General features: G+C 49.7%; 2 protein-coding genes and 1 pseudogene across 6 annotated transcripts; 2 read left to right on the forward strand and 1 right to left on the reverse strand.

Annotated features, from left to right (window-relative positions):
* The first annotated feature begins 379 nt into the window (after positions 1 to 379).
* Positions 380 to 7,392, forward strand: KDF1 (keratinocyte differentiation factor 1). 4 transcript variants are annotated; one of them, XM_037818076.1, is made up of 5 exons: positions 1,639 to 1,823; positions 3,662 to 3,699; positions 4,525 to 5,595; positions 6,174 to 6,248; positions 6,785 to 7,392. In XM_037818076.1, the coding sequence occupies exons 3-5, from the start codon at positions 4,557 to 4,559 to the stop codon at positions 6,865 to 6,867; spliced, it is 1,197 nt and encodes a 398-aa protein (XP_037674004.1). In that variant the 5' UTR covers positions 1,639 to 1,823; positions 3,662 to 3,699; positions 4,525 to 4,556; the 3' UTR covers positions 6,868 to 7,392. The 4 variants fall into 4 exon arrangements, with proteins under 4 accessions (XP_037674013.1, XP_037673995.1, XP_037674004.1 ...); XM_037818085.1 differs by lacking the exons at positions 1,639 to 1,823; positions 3,662 to 3,699 and adding an exon at positions 380 to 456; XM_037818067.1 differs by lacking the exons at positions 1,639 to 1,823; positions 3,662 to 3,699 and adding an exon at positions 436 to 517.
* A 2,572-nt stretch (positions 7,393 to 9,964) lies between these two features.
* NUDC (nuclear distribution C, dynein complex regulator) lies at positions 9,965 to 27,602 on the reverse strand. Of its 2 annotated transcripts, XM_037828045.1 has the most exons (9): positions 27,401 to 27,601; positions 25,187 to 25,264; positions 13,230 to 13,433; positions 13,069 to 13,134; positions 12,143 to 12,262; positions 11,854 to 12,048; positions 10,861 to 10,944; positions 10,648 to 10,766; positions 9,965 to 10,237 (listed from the first exon to the last, which is right to left on the reverse strand). In XM_037828045.1, the coding sequence occupies exons 1-9, from the start codon at positions 27,479 to 27,481 to the stop codon at positions 10,186 to 10,188; spliced, it is 999 nt and encodes a 332-aa protein (XP_037683973.1). In that variant the 5' UTR covers positions 27,482 to 27,601; the 3' UTR covers positions 9,965 to 10,185. The 2 variants fall into 2 exon arrangements, with proteins under 2 accessions (XP_037683973.1, XP_037683974.1); XM_037828046.1 differs by lacking the exons at positions 12,143 to 12,262; positions 13,069 to 13,134 and having other exon boundaries at positions 27,401 to 27,602.
* On the forward strand, positions 22,952 to 23,210 carry LOC119527716 (annotated as a pseudogene).
* Positions 27,603 to 27,663: the final 61 nt, after the last annotated feature.

Here is a 27,663-nt window from a genome sequence, read left to right on the forward strand (position 1 = left end):
GGTGGGCACCAGGAAATTAAGGAAGAAGACCAGACCCTATCCTCATGGTCAAACAACAACAAAAACAACAGTGTGCTGCATATTCTGATAAGACATTCCCAACTGACAGGAAACCAGACAGACCTGGGGGTCAGAGAAGGCTTGCCAGGAGGCCATCCTTAAAGGACACCAACCGGTGCTCCGAGATTTTTGGCCCACTTGTCCATTTAACAGAAGAGACGGAGGCGTAGCGCCTGCCGGCCCCGCCGCGCAAGTCCCCACTCACCCCGACTAGGCCGAGCTGGGCGTTCGGAGTCCGCCGGCCAATGGCCCGAGCCCGGCCGCGGCGCCCGCCCAGCGCCCAGGGGCGGGGCCTCGGCCAGGTGCGCGGCGGCAGCGGCGCTTCGCGGAGGCAGGAAGTGTGTCCCCAGCGGCGGTCCGTGCGGCGCTCCCGCGAGACGCTCACCTGGGCCCCAGGTGAGCGGCGAGTGGGGCGGGGGGAGGGGCTGAGCCGGAGGCGGCTCACCTGGCGGGACAGGTAAGCCCCGCGCGGGGCTAGAGGGGACGCGGGCCAGGGCAGGCCCAGGGTGGGGAGACCCCCGAAGCAGTGCCCAGGCTGGGGTGGGTCGCGGGGCCCGTTCCTTGGGGCCACCTTCCCACTTCCGGGGTGCCGGGCCGGGCCGAGGAGCAGCCTGAGCGGGTGCCCGGGCTGGGCGGACCGAGTGGGGTGAGGGGGAGACGTGTTCGCCCTTAGGGCTGCGCTGGCTTGCGGTGGGAGCTGTGCTCGCTCGGGGGTCAGTGTCGGGAGGGGGAGGTGGGCCGTGATCACCCTGAGGAAAAGTGTCAGGGCGGGAGAGAGTCTGGGAGGGCCCTTGCAGCTGGAGAGGGTGGTGCTCGCCCTAGGGCAGTGCCTGTGTAGGGGCCGTGCTCGCCCGGGGGGCAGTGCCCGGGTCTGATCCTTCCTTGCTCGCGGGACTGAGCCTGCGGATGGGGCAGTTGCAGGTTGTGGCTTTGGGGCAAGAGATCGAGGGTGCACGGATGCCTGGTGCCGGAGCCGGCTGCTATTTCGTGAGCAGGGCTGGGTGCCCCTCCCGGCTGGACGTGTGAGGCTCGGCTGGGCACGGGGGTGGGGCAGAAGCTGGCGCGGCTGGGCCTGCCCCGGGGACCCTGGAGAAGGGAAAGGTGCAGAAAGAGACCACTCTGTGTGTGCGTGTGCACAGGGACTTGGCGCGGAAGTGGGGCGGGGGGGTGGGGTGGGCTGGGCAGTGTGGGACATCAATGAGAAATCCGGGAGAGCGGCCCGGGGCGGTCTGATTCCAGGGAAGATTCATGCGGTACCTCGATCGCTCTGTGACTGAGCCCGCCAGGTGCCAGGACCTTGCTAAGCCCCCTGCTGAGCAGTATCTCATAGGAACCTAACAGGTGGCTCCTGAAGATACTGATCTCTATGCTTTTTACAGATGAGGAAACTGAGGCTTAGAGTCTTGCCCCAGGCCACAAACGGAGCCGGGGCTCTCCCCTCACTAAATCAAGTGAGGGGTGTTCCTAAGATTTTGGGGATAAGGGGCAGCAGCAGTGAGGGGGACATATAGCCTGGAAGAAATGGGTTAAGTTTGATTTCAGTAGGGTCCCCGGTGTAAAAGGGAGGGTGAAACTGAGGCCAGGCCCTATCCTTATCCTGGGTCTCAGGACCCCACTCTGATAAGTCTTCTTTAAAGTAGAGATGGTGGTATTTACAGGGCAATTGTGAGGGGTAAATAAGGCAAAAGTCTTCTTGGGCTGTAACCTGTTTCTGGCCCATTCCCTGCCGATTTCCCAGCCTTTAGCACAGTGCTGGGCAAATGGTAGGTGTGCCATAATTATTTGATGAGTTGATTTAATGGATAGTGAGTAGCAAGTCCTCCAGCCTGGGGGGTGGAGGAGGCGATAATGACCTAGTTCATCATCAGTAACCCCTTGATACTCTTACCAACCCCAGGCCCTGTGTAGGTTGACACAAAGCAGATATGGGCCCTCCTCGGGCACAGACAGCTCCAACTGTCCCCTCTCTCCCTCCTGGGGCTCTGACCATTGTCATTCTTTTGTCCTCCTTTGAGAGACAGGAGCAGGTAGTGGATAAGAGTCGAGCCAGCCTGCTTGGGTACAAATGGATGTGTGACTTTGGACAAGTTCCTTAATTTTTCTGTGCTTCAATATAATAATACTAGCAGTAGTAATACTACTGTTATCTGCAAATAGGGTTGTGAGGATTAAATGGGTTAAAGCATCTAAAGCACTTAGACCAATGGAAGCTGTCAATTGACTTCTCTAGAGTGCTAGCTCTCGTGGCGGGGGGGGGGGGGGGGGGGGGGATTTTGTCTGTTTTGCCACTTGCATCCACAGAATTCAGTGTCCAGCACACAGCAGGCCCTCAGTAAATATTTGTTAATTGAGTCAATGAATGAACCCATACCCACCCCTGCATGCTCAAACCAAGGCAAAGGCTTTTAACCACTTGCAACTCAGGGTTGTGAGGGACTTTAAAGTCACCTATTACAATTTCAGATTGCATACCTTTGGAGCCAGAATCTCACCCTGTACCCCCTTCCCTAACCCCCCCCCCACACACACACACCCCAAGGCTGCTGGTCCCCACTCTGTCAGCCTAGAGCCTAAGTCCTTTTTCTTTCCACCATGGTCCTGGTTCTACCCCTGAGGTCACACAGAATGTGTCAGTCCCCTGAAGCACCTATTGTACCCTGTTCTGGGCACTGAGGCAGAAAGGAATCAGACACAGTCCCTGCCCCTCAGAGTCATAGTCCTTGGGGGATAGGCTTGTCCTCGAACAATGGGAACAAGGCTGACCCAGCTAACAAGAAAGCCCAGCAGAAGGCTGCAGGAGAGAGGGGCTCCCAGTTGACTAGGGGTTCTGGAGGGTCCTTGGAGGTGTGCTGGTGAGGCTGGGGGAGTGGATTGAAGAGTTGCAGGAGTAAAGAACTCCCAAATCCTCATCCTCATTCACCAGTGGTTAACTTTCTCTCCCTCTCTCTCTTTTTCTCTCTATTCACACACACATATATATATCTTTTAATCATTTGCAATTAGGTTGCAGACATCATGCCCCTTTACCTTTAAATGCATGGGTGTGTGTTTCCTAAGAATGAGATTATTTTATATAACCACAATAATCATATTCAGGAAATTTAACATTGGTATACTACTACTAAATACTATGCAGTCTATTTTCATATTTCACCAATTATTCAATTTCCACATTTTCTCTCAATGCAGGATCCACTTCAGGATCACACATTTTGTTTAGTCATGTCCCACAATTTGGGCTTTTCTGATGTCTTCTCATGATTACATGCAGGTTATGCCTTTTTGACAGGAACACTTCATAAGTGATGTTGTATCCTTCTTAGTGCATCTTATCAGGAGGCACATGATGCCAGTTTGTCCCATTATTGATGATGTAAACTTTGATCACTTGATTAAAGTGGTATCTGCCAGGTTTCTCCAGATTTGTGTTGTTCTCACTGGCTGCAGCAAGTAGAAGGGAATGGAGGTGGCCAGAATGGGGGCCTTGACAGTATTTGGTTAAGATGATGGTGACCTGGTCTAGGGAAGTGGCACTGATTTTCCCAACACACACAGCCTATTGGTCAGATATCCTGACTCCAAGTCCTTCTCATTTCACCAGCACCAGGATCCCAGTGCCATTAAATTGGGGATAAAAGGGTAAGAGATTGTTGTCTCAGAAAATCCAGGCTAAGGATAGGTATCACCTGGTAAACCCCAAGCGTTCAAGTCCCCTCCCCAATGCATAGCTAGATAATCTTCCCTGACTCCTCCAGGTAGAGTTATTTACTCCCATAATGTCTCAAATATAACCTACAAGTTCCATCTTAGGGATTTTTAAACATCAGTTTTTCCTACAAAACCATGTGTGAAGCAAGAAGAGCAGAGTCTATACTTCATTTGTCTTTGATTCTGCAGTGCCCAGCACAGGCCAGGCTAAATGTTTATGGGATGAATGAAGTCTTAGCTCTGAGCTTCCTAGTAACCAAGTCAAAAAGGAAAAGAAGACATTTTTGTAGTTCAGCATTCTTATCTAATCAAAGGAAGCAGAACAGTGCTTGGTGGTAAATGTTGCTAGAAGAGCAAGCCTGAGCCAGACTGAACTACTGACAGGGAACTTGTCACATTCCTATATCTGATTTGAAAGAGGAAGGGAAAGAAGGGAAGGTGGTAAAGATCATGTTCCATAGCCAGTGACATGAAAGGCATTTGTTGAACAGCCTCAGAGTTTCTTCACTGGGCTTGCCAATGAAGAATCCTCTGAAAAGGAGGATTCTAAGAGATTTTGAAACCTGAGTTAGACCACAAAGAGGAGTTCCTCTTCTTTGAGGAGGGAGAGGTAAAATGGATGAGGGTTTATGGGCATATTTTGCCCATTTAGATCACAGGCCTCCCAAAACCAGAAGTTTGAGGCTTCTCAGAAGGTCAGCCCAGAAGTGTGTTCCTGACCTCTGATCCTGACACCCTTCTTGGCCTCCCCCACAGGTACCTGACTGCAGCAAACCATGCAGTGAGCCATGCCCCGCCCGGGACACCCCCGCCCATCATCTGGGCCTCCGCGCTTGGGACCCTGTGAGCAGCCGACAGAGCTATGCCTGGAGGCCTATGATGAGTCACCCCAGCGCCCACCGAGCCGCCGCACCCGCAGGCCAGACCCCAAGGACCCTGGTCGTCATGGGCCTGAGAGCCTCACCTTCATCTCTGGCTCTGCTGAGGAGGCCACTGAGCCCCCTGCCTGCTGCCTGCTCTGGCGACCCTGGGTGTGGGACTGGTGTCGGGCCGCCTTCTGCTTCCGCCGCTGCCGGGATTGCCTCCAGCGCTGTGGAGCCTGTGTGCGGGGCTGCAGCCCCTGCTTGTCCACCAGGGACTCCACTGAAGGGGCTGTTGAAGCCAGCTGGGCCAAGGAGCACAACGGGATGCCCCCCAGCCCTGACCGTGCACCCCCTAGGCGGCGGGACGGCCAGGGGCTCAAGTCAACCATGGGCAGCAGCTTCAGCTACCCTGACGTCAAGCTCAAAGGCATTCCTGTCTATCCCTACCGCAGCGCCACCTCCCCGGCCCCTGACGCAGACTCCTGCTGCAAGGAGCCCCTGGCCGAGCCCCCACCCACCCGGCACAGCCTGCCTAGCACCCTTGCCAGCAGTCCCCGGGGCTCTGAGGAGTACTACTCCTTCCATGAGTCGGACCTGGATCTGCCTGAGATGGGCAGTGGCTCCATGTCGAGCCGAGAGATCGACGTGCTCATCTTCAAGAAGCTGACTGAGCTGTTCAGTGTGCACCAGATCGATGAGCTGGCCAAGTGCACTTCAGACACTGTGTTCCTGGAGAAGACCAGTAAGATCTCGGACCTCATCAGCAGCATCACGCAGGACTACCACCTGGATGAGCAGGACGCCGAGGGCCGCCTGGTACGCGGCATCATTCGCATCAGTACCCGCAAGAGCCGCACCCGCCCACAGCCCACCGAGGGGCGCTCCACGCGGGCTGCTGCCCCTGCTGCTGCCGCTCCTGACAGTGGCCATGAGACCATGGTGGGCTCAGGCCTCAGCCAGGATGGTACGTGGGGCCTAAGGGGGCTGAGGGGTTAACTAGAAGAGGCTCTGGAGAAGGGAGTGTTGGACTAGGGTCTGTCCACTGTGAGTCCACCTCCCAGCCATGCCCTGCCCTGTCCCCTGCTTTCCTTTCAAGTCCTCTGCATCCTTCCCCGACTCCTGTCCTTGCCCTTCCCAATTCAGCCAGGTCAGGAAGTCTGAGAGGAGCATCCAGACTTGGGAGCTCCCTGCCTATTGCTGCTGTCCCCAGAAAGGACAAGATGCTTTCTGCCCTCAACCAGCCCACCAAGCAAACTCCTTCTTTCCTGCTACCACCTGCCAGAGAAGCTTTCAGGCCTAGTCTGGTTAACAGGACCCAGGGACCCATATGAATTTGGACCACTGACCTGGCCTGGCCAAACCAAACCCTCCACCCACCTACCCCTACACATACACACACACACACCCCTTGTGTCTGGGTTTTAAACATTATTCCCCCTGCTCAGGGAGGAGTGGCCCTTCCCTCATCGGGCTGGGGGCAGAAGGAGGGGGTGGGGTTGAAAGACATGATAATGACCACTGCCCCCCATATTCCCTCTCTAGAACTGACAGTGCAGATCTCCCAGGAGACGACAGCAGATGCCATCGCCAGGAAGCTGAGGCCTTATGGAGCCCCAGGTCTGGTCCTGACCTGAGGAGGAGTGCGGAGAGGCGGGGGGACTGCCCTGGGGGCCTCCCACATGCCCCTCTCCCAGCTTCCTCCTGGGGTGGGTGAGGATGGGGCAGAAAGAGACAAGGGAGTTGAGTAGCCACAGAGCCCATCCCAATCCTGCAAGCTGGCTCAATGTGGTTCAGTTGGGAGGGGTTCAGGGAGCTGCTCCTAAACCAGCAGGGGGTCAATGCCCAGTCTGGGCAAACCAGAAGTGACCCAACCCCAACCCTTAAGCTCAGGTTGCTGGGGAGGAAAGTGGAGGCCGGCCGGCATTGTGCTCAAAATGCACCCTGTGGGGTTTCTACTATCTCCTTGGCCTTCACAACCCCCTGGGAGCAGGGTCATTACTCTTTTACAGAACGGGAGGCTGGGGCTCAGGATCAGGCTAACCCAGGCTCAACCCTGCTCTACTTCTCAGCAGACTTTCTCCTGGTGGTGGGACCTGTTGACCTCCTTTTCTCTCTGAGCCTCTGATTCCTCCTCTCCCTTCCCCCTTTCCCAGGGCACCCAGCCAGCCATGACTCGTCCTTCCAGGGCACGGACACAGACTCATCAGGGGCACCCCTGCTCCGGGTGTACTGCTAACCCCACCGGGCCCAGCGGCTGCAGCCCCTTCTGGGAGAAGCACAGCCTACAGAATGAAAAGGGGTACAGGACCCCCTTTGCAGGAGGCCAGGCTGTGAGCCCAGGCACAGCGCCCACTCTGGCTCCTCCTGCCCTGGCTGACTGGTTCCAGGACCACGTGCATTTCACTGGGCCATGTGTCCACATCCTCCCTGCACCCCCAGCTGGCCTGACCCCTGCCTGGACCTGTTCCTTCCTGCCCATGGCCTTCAGGCAGCCTGGGTCATGGAAAGCAATGGCTTTAAGAGTTACCTTCTCTGGGATTGAATCCCAACTCCACACCCATACCGTGTGCAAATCTGATAGCTAAAAGAAGCTTGTCTTAAATGGACTGGGTTGGGAGGTGGGCAGGGCCTCTATTGAATCCTGTGGGCAGTGCCCACTCCATGTTATGCGTTGACCTGTTGAGCAGTTGATCTGGTTCTCAGCTGATGTTCTACATGCTTACGTGACCACAGTTGTGAATACAAAAGTAACAGTTGTCTACCTGGTTGTCTCAGCTTGATGCTGTCCTGTCTGTCCCATTTGCCTGACTGCTGCCTGGAGCAGGAGACAGCATAGAGGCATCCAGGCTGGTTCAGGGTCGTGGACTTCAAGTCAGAAGACGCTCCACTGTGCCACTTCCTGAGTTGCCTCTTACGTAAAATGGGAATAATCATGCCCCCCTTTCTCAAGCTCACTGAGCTCCAGGAGACAAAGAACCAAGCAGTGTCCACACCTGAGAAGGCTTTAGCAACTGTCTTCTATCATGGAGAAGCTCTTTTAGGCAGGCCTGTCTGGACTCCCCGTTACCCCACCATGCACACTGCCTGCAGGCTGGCCTGCTTTGGGCCATCCCTTCAGTTTCCCCAAATCCCTAAGCCTTCATTAGCTCCAGCCCAGCTTTGTTCCTGCTGCTTCCTTACATGTCTCCCTGGTGCTGACAGAGCACTCTGTGGTTTTCACTGTATCTTCTTTGCCTTCCCATCAATCCTGGAACAGGGTCATTATCTGTTCACAGAGGGGGAGATGGGGCTCAGAGAGGTCAAGGAACTCAGCAGGTCATGCAGCTGGCAACTGGGGCCCAGGCCTGGAAGCTGGGCTCCTGGCAATCTTGTCCCCAGGCTGTCCAGCTTGACCTCCTGGGGGCAGCACCAGGGCCCCTTGTTTGAGCACCAGAACCCAGCTAGGTTCACGGGGAGGAACCAGGCTGGCTGCACCTCATGCAGACGAGAGCTTCTTTCAGCAGGAAGGCAGGGCAGGCCACCACCAGCCCTTTTTTTTTTCTGCAGATGTCCAAACAATGCATAATGTAACAGTAAAGTTACACTGAGCTTCAGATTCAACAGGCTATATCGTGTGCATGTGGATTTGTGGGTACGTCACACTAACCTGAGCAGTGTGGGCTGACTCCTAGAAAACAACTGTCTCAATGGTTTACAATTAATTTTTGTGAAACAACTTTTGCTCATACTTTTCTGGGATCGGAGGGTATTCCCCAGACTTTCTTCTCTAGCTCTTTGACTCTGGCCTTGCATCCATCATAGCACCCAGTTCATCAATTTCTGAGAAATAACCTGGTGTAGCTCTTTACTCATATGCCCTCTAATTGTTCTTCCTGATGTGGGTTCCAGGTGTGCCAAGGCCTTTCCTGACTTCCTCTTCCACTTGGGGAGTTTTAGTTGTTCATTTGCAACAAAATTCCACTGGGGGGGGGTTACCGCAGGGCTGGAGCCCCACAGCAGGCACCCATTTTTCCAAAGCTCACACAGAGGATGTGGCCTTCTGCAGCTCTGTGGTGCAGCTGACCTTGCAGTGCCCACCTCCACCCCCTGCATCAGCCCAGTGCCCACCCCCTGCAGACCCCTGCCACCAGCCTTTTGACTGAGGAACAAGCTAGAAGGTGTTCCAGACGCATACCCACATCCTGTCCCTCTTCATCTACAGGCCCCAATGCCCCTTTTATTGTCCTCATGGGCAACCTTTGGAAAATGACAACTAGACAAACTGCACTTGTTTATCCAATTTCCTATCAGACACACAGAACAGTCCCTTGGGGCTGTGACCACAGGGCCAAGATGTAACTTCAGCTTCAGCAATAAAACCATCCCCATTCCTTAGGCCCTGCTGTCTCATCCAGGTCAAGGCCTCCACTAGAATGAAAAGAACCACAAGGCACCAGGATCCAGGACTATCGACCAGAGCCGAAGAGCCAGGCCCGAGTCCCCCCACCCAAACCTAGAGCAGTATTTTCCAAACTCAGCTTTGAAAACTGTTACTGGCATTCCCAGAAAAAAAGGGCTTATCAAGTTTGAGAAACAGACAAAGCTAGGTACCGCATGCCTTTTTAAAGTCCTTAACAAGCTATTCTGAAATTCCAAAAGGAGACATGCTCTGTTCTAGAAATTCCTGGGTCACCCATGGTCCACAGAGCAGAGCCCTCTGGGAAAGTCAGCCCAGACATTCTTGCTATGGCCTCTGTGGCCCCTCGTACTCAATGTCATCTACCTGGACAAGTGGGGCAGGATCAGGGCAGAGATGAGCCCTCCTCAGCCCCGGCTGTCAGCACTTCTCTGCTGACTGACTCTGAAGCCTAAAATCTGCAGAGGTCCAGACCAGGGAAACAAACAATGGGGCCCCATTGGACTTTACCCTGTCCTCCCAGCCAGGCCCCTGTACCACACGTAGAACAGATCTGAGGCAGAGCATGTGGCCTGTCTTCCCTCCCCAAACTGGGCAGTCCCTGGAAAATAACTGTGCTTAGTTTTAAAAACTCTTGATCCAGGGCTGAGGACAGATCCACTGCAGTGGGAAATTCCCTTGGAGATGAAAATCGAAGTAAGTCCAGATGGGGCACTTTGAGAATCTGACGTAAGTCTGGTCCCTACAGCCAGAAAAACTCACCTTTGCTCAGAATTATACACAGACTAAAAGCTTTGTTCTAATCCTACCTCTAAGCAATGAGGAGACACTGAGGTCCAGAAAGGGGCAAGGACTTGCCCCAGGTCACATGGCAGGATCTGGGCGAGCAGCCACAAGGGGTGGCCCCCAGGGAGAGGCCAGAGGAAAGAGACACAGATGGAGTTGGGTAAATAGCTTTAATGTGTAACAGTAGGCCAGCTGGGGAGGACAAGGTCCCCAAGGCCCCAGCCTTTCTCCCGTGATGCCCTCGGACCTGTGTGCCAGGGCCAGTCCCACGCCCACCCCAGCCCCAAGGCCCCCAAGTCCTGGAGAAGGGCAGGAAAGGAAGTGGATGGCTGGGGGCTGAGCCCTGAGAGCTCAGGGAGGCAAACACAGGGGCTAGTTGAATTTGGCCTTGGAAAAATCCATCTCCGGATGCTGATCCATGAACCTGGGGAGAGGAAGTAAGAGGGTGAAACAGGCTTCCCTCTCCCCCAAAGCTAGTCTCCTCCTCTCAGCCCCCAAGTCAGATCTAATCTCTTTAGAACCCTGAGCAACCCTGGAGGGCAACCAGTCCTGGGCAGGGGTGGGGCTCCAAGGTCTCTGAGGCCCATGGGAGGTGCCAACACTGGCCCTCTTTTCCCGGAGGCGGTAAAGACCACCTGTTACTCCTGCCTTCCTACCTTGAGCCAGCCTTGCCCCTCAGGAGGTGATTAGGGTAGGCAGACTAAGACCATAAAACCATAATTTTGGCCAGCTTATCCTGGAAGGGGGCATGGCAGCTCCACGGGCCACACTGGACCTGCTGTTACCCAGATCCAGGTCCCTAGGCCCCCCAGCCTCCATCTCCAAATCACTCACTTCTTCAGAATCTCCTGTTTCTTCTGCTCGTCGGAGGTGGGCAGGCCCATGGACTTCTGCCTCTGGTCATACATCATCTTCTCCACCATGCTACGGGTCTCACTGTCCAGGTCTGACAGCTGGGGGTCAACAGGGACAGGGACAGGTGAAGCTCTGGGACCACCCAGGTCCCTCACCTCCCTGCTGACACTCCTGCAACCAGCCAAGGCTCACCTTGGAATTCTCAGGGTTGATCTTCTTGGTATTTATCTCAGGGTCACTGGATACCAAGCGGCTCCACCACTCCATCTTGTTGATCTGTGAGGAAGAGAATTCTAATCAGGGGGGTGGGAGGGGGCTCTCTGTGCCCTGGGAATCAGCCCGCAACCCCGCCAGTCTCAGACTCTCTCCCACCCACATCCTGCACCAGCAACCACACAGGCTGGAGCTAGGCACCAGGGGCAAAGATGAGTAAGACCCAGCATCTGCCCTCCCCAGTGGCTGGAGGAGATGTGGACAAGGAGACAAACAGTTACAAATCAGCATAATAAGGGAAAGAATAAAGTACAAAAGGAGACATTCATCCAGGGTGGCGAGAGACACAAGTATGGACACTCTGGGCTGGGCCTTAAGGGACAAGAAGTATAGCAGATAAAAATACAGGGAAGGACATTCCAATCAGGAGGGACAAACAAGGCCAAGGGCACAGAGGGGTGGGCGAGAGGAGGCAGCTCAGGCCAGTCAGGTGAGCTGGGAGAGGGCCTTGGGAACACGGGACACTTTTCTTGGACCCCTGACATTTCAGAGAGACCACCTTTATTTACCAGTGTCTGGGTCCTGTTTCCCTGGGAAGGCAGTGAGGTAGAGAGAATGTAGGGTTCCCAGGGCATGGATTTTTCTGTGTTTTGTTTGCTGTTCTCTTCCCAGCACTTAGAGCAGTGCCTGGCACTATAGGTATTTAAATGTCTGCTGAAGCAAATGAATGTACACGCTTAATGGACAGGAAGCAGCTTCGGTACCAAAGTCCCTTTCTAGAGGTAGTAGCTTCAGCAAATCTCTGAGCCGCCCTTTTCTTGACTGTAAAATGGGGGCAGACCTACTGTAAAAGTCCTATTGTGGGGATTCAATGAGATATGTCCACCAGGCACCCAGCATAATCCCTGAGTGAATGAGCACACTCCCCCACTTCCACCATCACCCAGGGCAGGAGAGCTGGGCCCCCCGCACCTTCTCCAGATGCACGGTCACCACCTTGCCGTCCTCAATGAGCCACGAGCTCTCCTCCACCTTCACCTCATTGTAGAGATCCCCATCAATAATTGCTGGCTGACCCTTGAGCCCCACACGGAGGTGCCGCCGCTGGATGTCCACCACCACATCCTTCCCCTTCAGTCGGAAGTTCACACGAAAGGGCAACGCCAGCTGCACGGGACAGGGGCAGTCAGAAGAGGCCACCGGAGGCTGCCAGGACCCCAGGCCAGCTCCTTAACCTCCATCCCTGGCCCCTGCCACTCACGTCCAGTTCTGACAGAGTCTGGGTCCAGCGGTAGTTGGGCAGGTCTGCCCCATTGCCTAGATTGGGCTTCAGCTTCCCTTTGTCTTTTTCATCTTCCTCCTCCTCGTCCTCCTCAGTTTCCTGCTCATAGTCAGGGGTGTTCAGTACTTGACAGACAAACAGTACCCACCTGGGCCAGGCCCGGGGCTGGCACTGAGCACGCAGCCACAAAACAGAACAGACCTGGTCCCTGCAAAGTCCAGGAAGGGGCAGACTGACAAGCCTTGACCTACCGGTTCTGATCTCTGCTTGAGAGGCACTCAATGCTTTTACCATGTGACAAAGGACAAGGCTAGGGGACAGTGACAGTCAGAGATGGAGCCATGGCACCCAGCTAGTCCAAGCCTGGAGAGTTGGGAAGAGAGCCCAGGACAGGCTGGAACAGAGGGCACCTCTAATGAGGTGGCCTTCAACAAGCTTCTAAAATTATCAATTTCCTTTTTTTGGGTCTCAGACTCCCTGGTCTCAAGACTACAACCACCAAAAAGCCAAATGAATGCCCTGAGGACTGCTTGGGAAGCTAGGCTCAAGAGTAAGAGGGAGGAGTCCCGAGGGGCACATCCTCCTGAGGGGTCAAAATGGCCAACCACGGAGGACCAGGCTGTGCCCACCAACCTGGGCACCCTGGATGGCACCTCTATAGGCCCTGCCCTTTCTGGCTCTTTGGCTTTCCTGCTCAAGGCTTAAGGCCAGTGGATTTTTGTTTTGTTTTGTTTTGTTTTTTAACCTGGATCCTTTGGTTCAACATCTCTGAGGGGGATCTTGAAGTATGAGGAAGATCCCTGCAGCTGAGGGAGAGGCAGAGAGCATGCCAGAAAGAGCGGAAAGCTAGAGAGCCATCGGAAGTTCCCAGCCCTGCCTGGTCCCAAGCACCTCCACAACCTCACCTGCTTCCCTGGTGAGCCGAGGCTGCCGTTCTTGAGCTGGGCCTCATGAGTCTCTGCATTCTTCTTCTGTGGCAAAGGGCAGGAGAGTTGGCAAGAGAGCCCCCACCCCCACCCCAGTGCCAATGAGGGCCTGGAGGTGAGAAAGGGAAGTCCAGCCTCACCTGGTCTATCTCCAGCTGCAGCCTCTCTGCCTCCTCATCAGTCAGCTCCTTGATCTGGGGCTCAGGGGTCTCTGCCTTTGCTTCCTTGGCCAGCCGGGCCGCCCGCTCTGCCTTCTCCTGCTGCTCTGTCTCCTGCCGGGCCCTCTTCTCCCGCCGGGCCTTCTGTGCCAGCTGGTTATGGTAGTTGAAGGTCTGTGTGATGAGCTGGGAAAGGAAGAGAAGACGGAGGCGTCAGGGTGGGGAACAGTTCCCCAAGGCCTGAGGTCCAGCCCATTTCTACCTGCCGGGTGCCTGGGCAAGGCACCTTACTCAGATCCTCAGTCTCATTTAGAAAATGGGGATATTACACCTAGACAATACACCTAACACACAGAGTTATAATGAAAATATCTGTAAAGTGCCTGGTTCAATAAACAATGGCTATTTTTTAAAAATACAGCCTAATAACTGAGAGCATGGACACCAAAGTCAAACAACCTGAGTTCTAACCCAGGCTTTGTCACGCACTAGATATTGAACTTTGGGCAAATTACCTTACCTCTAAGAGCTTCAGTCTCTTCATCTGTGAGGTGGAATCCCTACCCTCACAGGGTTGTTGTACAGTCCCAAATGACCAAACAGTAAGTGCTGTGACAGCCTCCGGCATAGAGTGAAGCTGTTACAAGCAGTACTCAAGCCTCAGTCCCCAAGAAGCCGTCCCTGAGCTCTCAGGCCCACATCGACCTGCTCTCTGACTGATCTCTCTTCCCTGTGAGAGCTCTGTCTCCACGCCCACAGAGACAGTCATCAGGACTCCCAGCACCATGCCCAGAACTGCCATGTGAGCAGGGAGCCAGAGAGCTTTCCAGAGGGAGGAGGCTAGCATCGTCCTCTCCCTAGCTGGCAAGCTAGCCATTTCCAATGAGGATCCTCCCCCACCCTGCCTTCCCAGGATGTTTTCACCCCACATCCTGCTAGCTGGCCGGATGCCACCCCAGGGCTAACCCAATATCACTGTCACCTGCCACTACCTACCTGTGTGGCCTTGGACAAGTGAACAATTTTAATCCCCAAAGCCTCAGTCTTGTTATCTGTCATGAAGATCAAATGTGACAGCACCCATCAAGAGCCTGGCATGGTCCCTGCCACCTCATAGCCATATGTTGGCTTCAAAATACCCTGTGCTTGGCAAGGGCTAAGCAAATGTCAGCTGGTGGCAGAAATATCCTCTCTGACATAAAAATAAAATGGGAAGGATGGCTCCACTTTGCTGTTTACCAATAACTCTGTCATGGTGTGGTTCCCCAGCCGGCCACATTAGCTTCACCCGGGACCCATTAAGAAATGCTAAACCTCAGGCCTTACTCCAGACCTACTGAATCAGAAATTCTAAGGGTGTGACCCAGCAATTTGTATATATATATTTAAGAGCAGTTGTAGGTTTACAGAAAAATCATGCAGAAAGTACAGGGTACCCATATACCATCCTCTCAAATGGTTTTCCCTATTATTAACATTTTACATTAGTGTGATACATGTTACAACTGATGAACCAATATCACTATAATTATCTTATTAAAAGAAGTCCATAGTTTACATCAGGGCTCACTCTTTGGGGTGTTGTTCAGTTCTATGTTTTAAAAAAAAATGTTTACTGTAGTAACAGATACACAACATAAAATTTCCCATTTTAACCACTTTCAAGTGTACCAACCAGTGGTGGTAATTACATTCACAAGGTTGTGCCACCATCAGCACCATCCACTACTAAAATTTTTCCATCACTCCAAAATGAAACTCTACAAATTAAGCATTAACACCTCATTCTTCCCCCACCCCCAGAAACCTGTATTCTAACTTCTGACTCTACCAGCAATTTGTATTTAACAAGCCCTCCTGGCCAATTCTCATGCACATGTGGGAGTCACACCTAGATTCCAGTACCTGGTCAGCTCCTTCTACCTGTGTGACCCTGAGCTTCCCTCTTTATGCCTCTGTTTTATTATTTGTAAAAGCAGTCTTGCAATAGGGTGCTCTTTGCCTAGAACATCCTCGTCCCCACTCTCAGGTCACCTGGTGGACTCCTACTCATCCTTGAAGTCCAGCTCAAGTGTGTCTTCAGTTTCACCTCTGACACTTCAGCAGGGCCCAGGAAGAGACCCTCAGAAAACCCAACACTGTGCCCACCCACACGCCACACAAACCAGGAGGAGGCCTCACAGAGCACCCACCATATGGATCAATAAACCATCTTTCAAGCATCCCTGAGTCAGAGCTGGAAGGAGGGAGGGAGGAATCTGCACGAGCCAAGGCTCAGGGTCCCAGAAGCCTCCCACGGGTCCCAGACCCAGGGCTCTGCCAAATGCCCGTGGCTTTTCATTCATCTGATGCCAGTTCTTCCTGTCACCCACAACCCCCCAACCTCACGCCACACTGTATTAGCTTCACCCTCTGCAGGGCTAAAGGAACCAAAAGCACCTCCCAACCCCACCCCCACCCCCCAAAAAAACCCAGTGGGTTAGCAAAATAGGGGATGAGAGGAATGAGCCCCCTGCAGGCCATTCTACTGTCAAGAGAATCAGTCATGAGACAACCACGCCAGCAGAGGCTGCTCCATCACAAGGCCTTGATCACAAGTCCCTAACCAGGGAGACCTTGAACTCAAGCTGCTGCTAACCAGTGGACAAAGGAGGCGGAAGCAGGGTCCTCCCCCTCCCAGCTCCAGTGAGTCATGTCACCTCCTATCCGCCCTATCCCTTCCTAGCTCCTGGAGGTCAGATGAGGGGTTAAGTGAGGGCAGAGCAGAGCCACCAGGCAGGGTTAGGGCCAGTCACAGCAGTTTCTGCCCCTCCTCCCAATCTCCTCTCAAAGTCCCCTCTAGCCAGCTTCACCCGAGCCCAGTCCAACAGAGATCCCTGGGGGTGTGGGGGCCTACCCAGAGGTGCCAACCAGGGACAGTCTGGAACGGAGTCTAGCATCTGTCACTGGACACATCTCTGGGAACCACAGCCCAGCAGGGTGGGGAAGGGGTGAGGAGGGACGGGCCTGCTCTAGAAGACTAACGGGTGCCAGTGGGAATACGGGAACACAGGCTTTCTTGACCTAGGCTGGGGTGATGGTGGAGTACAGTGGTTCCCACCAGTCTGGACAGGGAAGGCCTTGCTGAGAGGTGTTTAACTAAGGGGTGAACGGAAAAGCTAGTCCAGAGGTCCTGCAACTGACCACCCTGGGGAGAGGGCAGGCACCCCCAACATGTCTGAGGGACATGACTCACTCCAAACAGCAAACAGTGGCTAACCCTGACAAAGATTCTCAAGGAGAGGGCCCTACGGAATCTCTCCTCACCCAAGGAATTCTCATTTCCCCACACCTACCCCAGCCCCACTCCCTCCCAACAAACTGCAAAACCATTAGGCTGAAGCAGGGCACAGGACTCTAACTCTTTCACCACCTCCCAAGCTGCCTGTGACCCAGGGCGCCTGGAGAAACAAGGATTGAAAGGAATCAGCCGTGGAGATGCCTAGGTGTAGGCAGGCAGGCCCTCTTCTAAGGCCCAGAATCAAAAGTTCCTGGGCACGGTGACTATGCTCAGAATCCCTGCTGTGCTCCCCAGAGCTGACCTGGCTCCTCCTACCTCGCACACCTGCCAGCCCCCTCCGCAACTTTCTTCTCTTCCTATGGTCCCCATCTTGAGGAGCATCCATCCAGGTGCCCAAGGACAGAGTCACTGCTGAACCTCCACCTGAAACCAATCCTGCCAAAGATGCCACTCCGCTGTCCTTGCCATCTCAGGCCAGGTCTGACCCTCTCCCCTGGGCTCTGGGCTTCTAGCACAAACATTAGCAGGCCCTGCTTAGAACTGACCACAGCTCCCTCAGCCCTCAAGACCACATCCAGCTGTGCATGGGTCATGGTAATACCCACCCCTCCCCTGGTGGACTCAGGCTCCTCCTCTGTCATCCTATTCCTACCATAGGCTTCCCCACCTCTGGGCCTTGTCCACGCTGTTCCCTATACCTGGAAACAACCCCCTACCCAGCATCAGCCGTCAAAATCTACTTCATCTTTCAAGGCCAGTTCAGATGCCATGCTCTCCCCAAAACCTTCCCAATTCTCACCAGGTAAGTGAACTCCCACAGAATCTCACCTCAATCCCTGTTACAACACTTTCTTCCTTCAGTTATAATTACCTGGGGCCATGCCTCATCACCCCTTGAAAGCAGAATCCTTGCCTGATTTATCTTTGCAGCATCCAAAGTACCTCAAACATCTTCTGGAGAACAATACAAAACAATTCTTATTAAAATGCAAATCCACTGGGGACTGCCTCTGTACTAATCCAGGAAATTTAAAAACTCCAATGAAATGATACTGTATGTATTTCAACGACACATAAGCAGAAAGAACCCTCAGGTATCCTTTACTGAGAGCCAAAAGACAAAAAAGGAGAGTAAACAGACTCATTTAAAAGTAGGGAGAGGGGATTTGGGCAGTTTGGAAAGGCTTAACGAAAACACTCTCCTGATGCTGCGGCCTGCGCGACAGCAGAAGGGGCACCCACAAGGAACAGGGCGAGGTTTTGCACTGGTGGCACTGATGCAGCCCTGGACTCCCAGGCTAGTATCAGAGCCAAACTGCCCTATGTCTTTTGATGTAAAGTTCCACCTTGACTGACTCACTAGGGACCACAGTTGACTTACCACTGAATCAACAAAAATAACTGCAACGGACTAAAACACAAAGTATATTTAAGTCCACAAGTTTACAATGATGACACAAGGAAAAAATACCCACCTCACTGGTCACCCTTGGAAGATGCTAGGGAACCAAGTAATTACTCTGAAAACAGTAAATAAGGGGTCTTTCCTGTATGCTCTTTCAAGGTAACTATACTAGTTGTATATATATTATGTATATATATTATATCCCCCAGAAAAAGCCATATTCTTTAACATAATCTTGTGTGGGCAGACGTATTAGTGTTGATTAGATTGTAATTCTTTGATTGAGTGTTTCCATGGAGGCGTAGCCCCGCCCATTCAGCGTGGGCCTTGATTAGTTTACTAGAGCACTAGACAAGCTCAGACAGGAGTGAGCTTGCTACAGCCAAGAGGGACACTTTGAAGAATGCACAGGAGCTGAGAGAGGAAAGTCCTGGGAGAAAGCCATTTTGAAACCAGAACTCTGGAACAGATGCCAGCTACGGGTCTTCGCAGCTAACAGAGGTTTTCCGGACACCACTGGCCATCTTCAGTGAAGGTATCCAATTTTTGATTGATTACCTTGGACACTTTATGGCCTTAAGACTGTAACTGTGTAACCAAATAACCCCCTTTTATAAAAGCCAATCCATTTCTAAGGTTTTGCATTCCGGCAGCATTAGCAAACTGGAACCATAATCAAATAGTTAACGAGGAAGAATTCCAGCCAGTAAAAGGAAGGAAAAAAAAAAAAAAGATAGAATATTAGCATTTTACAAACCTCTAATAATGAAATAAATAATGGATTTAGTCAATGATCAATGATTGTTAAGATCACAAAAAGAGAAACAACTGGACACCAAGTGCTTCCTGATGGAGTACACTAGGCCATCGATCAAGCACTCTTGGGAAACATAAAGAGACAACTCAATCAGATCAACCCTCTCTTTCTAACAACATATGGGAACTATAAATGACAGAGAAACGTTAAACGACACCATGGGGAGGCAATAAGCCAAATCCAGATTGTGGGCAACTTGCCAGGACAAGGGACCAGGTTTTTTCAACAAACAAATTGCAAAGACAAAGAGATCTCTCGACCTACAGGCTCCTCCATCACCCAATGCAATGTGCGGACCTTGTCTGGACCCTCAATCAAGGAAACAAGGAAGCACTGGGGGATGTGCAAACCCAGACTATCCAGATAGTTGGGGATAGTTAAGGAATCACTCCTCCTTTTGGGGAAAATTAATAACAGCATTAGGGTTATATTAAAAACAAGCAAAATTAAAAACCTTTTCTTCTAAATATTAATCAAATATTTACAAATCTGAAAATATGCCTGAAATTTGCCCGAAAATATTCTGGTAGAAAGTGAGTAGAAGATGAAACAAAAGTGACCATGAGCTAAAACCATAAAACTTCTAGAAGAAAACACAGGAGAAAATCTTCAGAACCTTGTGTTAGGAAACGGACTCTAAATACAACATCAAAAGCATCAGCAGCAAAAGAAAAAATATATAAATTAAAAACTTGTACGTCAAAGGACATTACGAAGAAACTGAAAAGACAACCTACAGAATGGGAGAAAATATTTGCAAATCATGTATCTGATAAGGGTTTTATATCCAGAAGACATAAACTCCTACAACTCAACAACAAAACACAAACAACTGAATTTAAAAATAGGCAAAAGATCTAAACAGACATTTCTGCAAAGATGTACGACTGGCCAAAAAGCACATGAAAAGAAGCTCAACATCAGTAACTATTAGGGAAATGTAAATAAAAAAACCACAATGAGGTATCACTTCATACCCGCAAGGATGGTTAGAATTAAAAAACAAAACAAAACAAAACAACCAGAAAATAAGCGTTGGTGAGGATGTGGAGAAACTGGAACCTTCAAACATTGCTGGTGGGAATGTAAAATGGTGTGGTTGCCGTGGGAAACAGTTTGGCGGTTAATCAAAAAGTTAAACACAGAATTACACATGACCCAGCAATTCCACTCTTAAGTATATATACCAAATAACTGAAAGCAGAGACTCAGACAGACACCTGTACACCAATGTTCATAAGAGCATTATTCACAATAGCCAAAAAATGGAAGCAACCCAAGTGTCCATAGACAGATGAAAAGATAAACAAAGTGTGGTCTATCCATACAAGGGAATATCATTCAGCTGTAAAAAGAGATGCTGGCACATGCTACAACATAGATGAACCTTGAAGACATGATGTTGAGTGAAATAAGCCAGACCCAAAAGGACAAATATTGTATGATTTTTCTTGTATGAAATTCTCAGAATAAGCAAAAACCCAGAGACAGAAAGCAGAATAGTGATTGCTATGAGTGGGGAAAGGGGAAACAGGGAGTTACTGATAAATGAGTATACGTTTTGGTCTGGGATGACGAAAATTGGCTGGAAATAGATGGTGGAAAATAAAAGTTCCACAATATTGTCAATGTACTTAATGTCAAAAAACTGTTCACTTAACGTGGTTAAAATTATTTTATGTATATTTTATCACAATTAAAAAGAAATAACTTTTAAAAAAAGAATGAAGGTCTCATAAATGCTACAACATGGATGAATGCTGAAAATAGTATGCTAAGTAAAATAAGCCAGACACAAAAGGAAAATACTATATGATTCCACTTATATGAAATATCTATAATAAGCAAATTCAGGTTAGAGATTACCAGGGGTTGAGGGGGAAAGAGTGAATGGGGGATTTAAGGGTAAAGAGTTTCTGTTTCGGGTGATGGAAAAAGTTTTAGTAAAGGAAGGCAGTCATGGTAGTACAACATTGTAAAAATAATTAATACCACTGAATTATTGTGCACTTAAAAATGGTTAAGATGGCATATATTTGTTACCACAAGTAATTTTTTTTTTAATGGCCATGAGTTCATGATTATTGTTGCTGAGCTATGGATAGGTACAGGGGTTCATAGGACTATTTGCTTATGTCTGAAATATCTATATAAAGTCTTTTAAAAGCTATAGTAATTCACTTTTCCTAATGTGTACCCCTTTCCCCACAACCCTGCAAGCAATGTTCTTTTTAATTTTTGCCAGTCTGATAGAAAAAAGAGGGCATTTCACTGTTTCTTTAATTTATATCTTCTTGAGTACTAGTGAATTTGAGCATCTTTACACATGCTTTTTAGATCTGCTCTTCTGAGTACTGTCCATTTTTCTGTTTATCCTTTTCTTGTCAATTTATGAGTTTCTGTGTATTAAATTACCTATTAAACTGATGGAAAAGTTTTGGTTGTGCATGGTGGTGATGGTAGCACACCATCATGAATGCAATCAGCACTACTCAATTGTACACGTGAAAGTGGTTAAAGTGGAAAATGTTATGATGTATATGTGTGGCAGACTGAATTATGTACCCCAGTAAAAAACATAGCTCTTAATCCATCCATTCCTGTGGATATGAACCCATTGTAAATAGGACCTTTTGATAATGTTGTTCTTAGTTAAGGAGGGTAGGCCTTAATCCCATTCTTGGGGGCTTTATGAAGTGAAAGCCACCTGGAGAAGCAAAAAAAAAAAAAAAGCAGAAAACTGCAGGAAGCTAGAATAGAATGGAGAGGACATCGCTATGTGACAGGAAAGCCAAGGACCCAAGGATTGCTGGCAGCCAGCCCCAGAACACCTCCCTGAAAAGGGAGAAAGCATCGCCTTACTAACACCCTGATTTTGGACTTCTGGCCTCAAATCCGTGAGCCAACAAATTCCCGTTGTTTAGGCCAACCCAATGTATGGTATCTGTCTTAGCAGTCAGGAAACTAAGACAATATAGTACCACAAAAATTAAAAAAAAAAAAAAAAAAAAAAAAAAAAGTTCTGACTGCATTGCACATTTTCCCCCAAATCTATTGTTTTTCAATTGATTTTATATGTGATCTCTTTCGCCATACAGAAGTTTTATTTTATAGCTTCCAGGTTTCTAATCTGAAAGGCTCCCCCACACTAGATTGTACATATAGTTTCCCAGATTTCCTTACAAGACTTTTCCTGATCTGCAACTTATTTTTATATGATTGAGACAGTAAAATTTTGTTTTCTTGCAGATAAATAGCCAGTTATAGCAGCATGATTTATTAAATCATCCTTTGCTTATTGGACTGAATTATCACATGAGATATACTAAAATTTATTTCTGGATTCTCTATTCTGCTTCACAGATCCATTTGCTTCTTCCTCTGTGAATACCATATTGATTTGATCATAGCTTTACTCAAATCCACAATCCCTCATCCAGAATTCTTAAGCCCAAAAGCAGTAACTAAAAGTTTTTGTAACTGTGTAGCATGACACTATTTACAGTCTTCATAACTCTCACTTGGTATGAATACTGATATACGTTTCTCGACAGAAATATTAATGTGTTTGATTACAGGATGCCACTCCTGATCTCCGGACCGGGGTACTGCCCGTAATGTACAGTATATGCGCTGTACTACCTTCCCAAAATCCAAAGAATTCCTAATCCCAACCACATCTGGCCCCAAGGGGTTCAGATAAGGGCCTGTGGACTTCTATTTTCATGTGCCAGCCACTTCTGTATTATCTCTTTTTATCCTAACAACAGCCCTGAGCGGTACGGATTAGCCTCGCTTACAAGTAAGGAAAATGAGGTTCAGAGAGATTAGAGGATTCACCTAAGGCCACACAGTTATAAAGGGGCAGAACTAGGATTCAAACTTATGTCTGCCTGACTCCAAAGCCCATGCCTAACCACTGTACTTGAAAAGAATGTATCTAGTGGCCCTTGTACATAGTAGGTGCTCAACACAAAGGAGTTACTGTTACAACTGGAGACCAAGTGGGAAGGCTGGACAGACTTCTGCCCACCTGAGAATCTGACAAATGTCTTGGGAAAGAGCTGACCCTAAGGGAACAAAGAACAAAAGAGAAGCTGTGCTGCAGCTTTGGCAGCAATGGTGGTTCTTGCCAGGCCCAGACTGCACTAGCCCCTCCCCCAGGAGACCATCGCCATCACCACCCCTTCTCCACAGTAACCATGTGCCACCGAAAGGTTATCAAAGATGCAGACGTTTCGGAGTGTATGCAACTGGACTTGTGGAACGTGCTACTCAGGCATTGGAGAAACATAACAGAGAAACACACTGGCCCAGATCAAGGAGTTTGACAAGAAGTATAACCCCACGTGGCACTGCATTATGGCGAGGAACTTCGGGAGTTACGTGACACATGAAACCAAGCACTTCATCAACTTCCACCTGGGCCAAGTGGCCATTCTTCTGTTCAAACCTGGCTAAAGCACCGGCTGTGCCACCCACCCAGGGATCTATCCAAAAAGAAAGACTGCAGCCTTAACTCCAGATGCCAGACTGAAAGGCTCAGCCTTGCTAAGGGAACAGTCTGATCTCTGAACCTTTACTGTGTTGTTTTGTACACGGTATTCTCTGTAGTCGTTTGTTGTGGCTATAAAACAATTAGCAAAGCAGCTTACACTTGCCATTTGGATTTTATTCCATACTTCTCTCTGCCCTATGTTTTTTTCCTTTCAAAATCCATTCCTTTCAAACAAAAGAAATCTATTAGAGATTGGGGGCGGGGGGAGGAAGAACCAAGAAACATGACAATGTCCGAGAGGGGACCAGCAGACAGTCAATCATTCAATGTAGAGTAGCTATCCTCATCGTCATGCTATTTCTGAAATACACGTTTTCTTTTAATTTTTATTGTGGTAACATATATACAACAGAACATTCCCATTTTACTTTTAAGCATACAATTCAGTGGTCTTGATTACATTCACAGTGTTCTGTGACCATCACCACCATCCGGAGATGCTTCTTAAATGTTCTTAAAAGGTCATCTCTCCCCATGTCCAGCTACCTTGTACTCATCCTTCACATCTCAAATATCACTTCCTCAGGAAGTCTTCCCTGAACCCCAACCTGGCTTAGTCCCTGTTTTCTGCCCCCAGGTTCCTGCCCTAAAACCCACCACTTCTTCATTCTCTGTTTTTCTCAGCTACCCGGGTAGATCCAGGAAGTCAGAGACCGTGTCTTTCCTCAACTCTGTAACCCCTAAGGATTTTGCATAGTACTTGACACAGCAAAGTGTTGAGTTCAAAAATATCTGTTGAAAAGACTGAATGAATGACTGCTGATAACATAAGGCAGTCAATCCCACAGAAAATCCAGAAGTACTGCTAAAACAGAAAGAATATCTGAATTAGAAGGCGTTCTGCAGGTTAATGAGATCATCTCCTTCCATTTTACAGACGTGAAAAACTGAAAGATCAGAGAGTTGGTGGGAACTCAGCCAGATCATACAGACCAAGAACCCGGGACACCTGCTCCCCAGACCCATGTGCCTACAGCAGAGGAGCCTCAGATCTTCCAACACACTGTAGAACACACCACCTTAATTAGAACATTTAGGCCACAGAAAAGCTCTTTATAAAATGTCTCCTTGTTACTGTCTCAAGTTTAAATGAAAACAAATATTAAAGCTATAAAATCATAGTTCAATGTTGGAAGCAATGTAGTTATTTCAGGTTGTTTCTCTTATTCCTTTGTTTTGTTTCGTTTCAAAGGTTTCTGTTAATTTTTTGATGAAGTTTAAAAAAAAATCATAGTTCAGTGAGGTGATATCCATCTTTCAGTGATTTATCAATTTTCAATAGATATAATCACAATGAAATACACCCTTAGGAATCAGAAGGCAATTCACTGTCAGGGGAGGATTCAGATCCAGTACAGCAAAGCTCAATTAATTCACAAATCCTTGAACGTTGGGTCACAGCTTCTGAGTTGACTGGGATTGGCTGACTCTGAATTTTCTTGTCTTCTAAGCCTCAATTTCTAATATTTCATACTCTGGTTCCACAGCTAGGTAATTAGTTAAAACCCCCTCAATGAAAAAGAACAAAGAATGATGACGGGGACAGAAGGTAGGTTTTAGAGTAGACTCTCGTTCCAACCCTGGTTCCCCCACAACTCAGCTCAAGACCGTGAACAAGTTGCAAAACATCCATGAGCCAACCTCCTCATCTGTAAAGTGGGGGTAGCAACACCTGCCTCTCTTGAAGAACTGTGAATAGGAGAGATAAAGCACCTGGCAAATAGTAGGGCTTTGATAAATGACAGCTTGCTTCCTTCCCCGACTCCCTGGCTTTGGCATTTTGCTTCTGCTGAAAGTTATTATTATGCCAAAAGAAGGCCAGGAAGGCTTTTCTCAAAAGAAAGAGCTGTCCAAGGAAGAGCAGGCCCCCAACACATACCTTCTCTGCCATCCCCTCTTCTCCTCCAATGAAAAAGTCTGTTTTGCGTCGAAGGAAGCTGAAGAAGGTATTCACAAGCTGAAAGACAGAAGAAGATTAAAGGTGTGGAGGTGTTATATTGGGAACCCCTCAACTGCACAGGAGCCAACTCCCTTAGTCTAAGAAGGAACTTGGGACTTGAGAATTCTCACCACTGTACAGGCCGCCTCAGTCACTCCTGCCAAGAAGACTAACCTACCCTTAGCCAGACCATCTGGAAGGCAGATTTCTCATATCTTGTGTATGAGAAATAGATATAATGTGCACATGGTTTCACATTACTTGTGGTGCTAGAAGTAGCCTCAGGATGTGGAACATTCGATCCTCTGCATCCAGGGCTTGAAATGCTCTAGAAAGTAAAAAAATCTATCCAGAATGGTACTGGCTAAGCTACCAGAGCAGAGCTAGAAGGAGGGGAGGAAATGAAGCCACCTCAAAGGAGGTCAAGACCAAGTAATTCTGGCTAGGGTATCATTGTAGCCAAGCTGTTAAGAGCACGGGCTTGAGTGTCAGATTGATTATTTACTAGCTGTGACCTTGGGGAAGTTTCTTCACCCTGTAAAGCAGGAATAGCAGCAGGACCTATTTCTAGGGACCTGGTGAGAATCAAATAATGTAACGGAGGGAAGGCCCTTAACAGTGTCTAACACAGAGCAACAGGCCACTGCCACAGTGTGGACTACTCACAAGAAGAAACCACGTGTCATGGTTTATTCTGACTCCATCCCCAATGCCTGGCATATCTGGCTCAGAGTACATGCTCAATCCAGTTCTTGCTTAATGAATAGATCTAGTAGTTACCTAAGGTTAGCATATTCAAGCCCTTTTATTTGCCCAAGTAGTTCTAAATCTGATGCTACAATTTATCTGAACAATACAATTCCTGCTTCTTGACACTTTTTCAATCCACTAAAAACTGAACTCATTCCTAAATCCCATTTTTGTGTCAACAATTTAGGGAAAGGTGGAGGGCACAGAGCCTTTTTAAACTTGTAAATTAGTAACACCCTCTCTATTTCAAAGGGTTTCGGAACTTTTGGGCACCATGGACACCTGGGTGAAATAATTGAAATGGACAGCACAGTGAAAATCTGTTCACAATGAAAAATAGAATCAGCAAAGGACTGTGGAAAGCACATTGACCTAAGGAGTTTTGTCCCAGCTAGGTCAGAGCCTGATGGATGATCTTGGGCAAGTCCCCGCCCATCTCTGGGCCTCAGTTTCATCAACAGAATGATAGTTTTGGACTGATCTTGATAGGCTTTTCTACCTCTTTCAGTTTCTGTTCCAAATATCAGCTGCAGAATCCACAACTAGTTGCTCATAGACTGATCTCTCAGAATGAATTTATGCGTTTAGAAAAGCACTTTGCAAGCTCCTTCAGGGAAAGGAACGGTTTCTGCTCAAGTCTGCATTCCCAGGACCCAGTGTCTGGCACACGTTAATCACTCAACAAATGCTGACTGAACCAACAAGGCTGATCACTGAAAACTCAATGTCCTTCCCTTCAAGACACCACTCTTCTGCAATGATTCAAGAAAACAGGGATTCATAGGGGTCCTTCTCAGAGATAAGGAAACTGACGCATGGGGAGGTGGAAAAGTCCCAAGCTGGGAGATGGTGGAAACCAATTAACACAGGCCTCTTTTTCTCCCATTCAAGACGTAAAATGACCACGTACTAACGTCTCCCCACCACCATCATCACCACCACACACACCAACACACAAACACCGCAGCCACTCGTCGGCTCACTGCAAGTCTTGGTAGATGCAAATCACAATGCCTAGCAAAGCTCGTCCTAAGTAAGGTACGCTCTTCCGGGGCGGCCATCAATCGGGGAGCGGAACCGGAACCATGTGTGAAATCAAAGGTGGAAATCCCAAGGCTCTGAGGGATGGATTTCCAGGTTTGGGGACGCGAAGTTGCTGCAATAGGAGCTAGAGGGGAGCCCGGGCCCGGGACTGACATGAGAGTGGGACACGCCGGCCGAGAGGCCAGACCGGAAGCTGGAGCGCGGTGAAAATGTGGGGGAATCGCGGAAGCCCGCGAGACCCAGGGGTGGATCTCGGCCCTCAAAGGCAAAGAAGGGAGGAGGGAACGTGCTTTAGGGCCGTCCGGAGGGGCGAGCGACGCTGAAGCCGCCGGCCTGGCCGACGCCGCGCGGGTTCATTACCTCCTGCACGCCGCCCTCGTGCTGCTGCGCCATGGCCAACAACATGCCATCGAACCGTTCTTCCTCCTGATCGCCACCCATCGCGCCGGCCTCTATCTGTTCTTCGAGCTCTGCACTCGAGCTCCAAGCGCTCCTTGCTCTTCTGGGTCGCGTCGGGGTAACGGCTCGCGTCCTCCGCCTTCCGCAGCGGAGCCGGAAACACGCACGTGCGCCCCGCCGCCCAGGCCCGCCTTCTGCTCCTCTCCGCCCGCCCCTGGCCCGGC

The sequence above is a fragment of the Choloepus didactylus genome, chromosome 2 (genome assembly GCF_015220235.1).
Source record: "Choloepus didactylus isolate mChoDid1 chromosome 2, mChoDid1.pri, whole genome shotgun sequence".
Classification (NCBI taxonomy): Eukaryota; Metazoa; Chordata; class Mammalia; order Pilosa; family Megalonychidae; genus Choloepus; species Choloepus didactylus.

Bases quoted from the DNA above. Each gene is read 5' to 3' on its own strand.
- KDF1 (XM_037818085.1), top strand. From the start codon at position 4,557: ATGCCCCGCCCGGGACACCCCCGCCCATCATCTGGGCCTCCGCGCTTG. The intron at 5,596-6,173 runs GTACGTGGGGCC...TTCCCTCTCTAG, and splicing joins CTCAGGCCTCAGCCAGGATG to AACTGACAGTGCAGATCTCC. The intron at 6,249-6,784 runs GTCTGGTCCTGA...CCCCTTTCCCAG, and splicing joins GAGGCCTTATGGAGCCCCAG to GGCACCCAGCCAGCCATGAC.
- NUDC (XM_037828045.1), bottom strand. From the start codon at position 27,481: ATGGGTGGCGATCAGGAGGAAGAACGGTTCGATGGCATGTTGTTGGCC. The intron at 13,135-13,229 runs GTGAGGCTGGAC...CCTTTGCCACAG, and splicing joins TGCAGCTGGAGATAGACCAG to AAGAAGAATGCAGAGACTCA. The intron at 10,945-11,853 runs GTGCGGGGGGCC...TCTTCCTCACAG, and splicing joins TGACCGTGCATCTGGAGAAG to ATCAACAAGATGGAGTGGTG.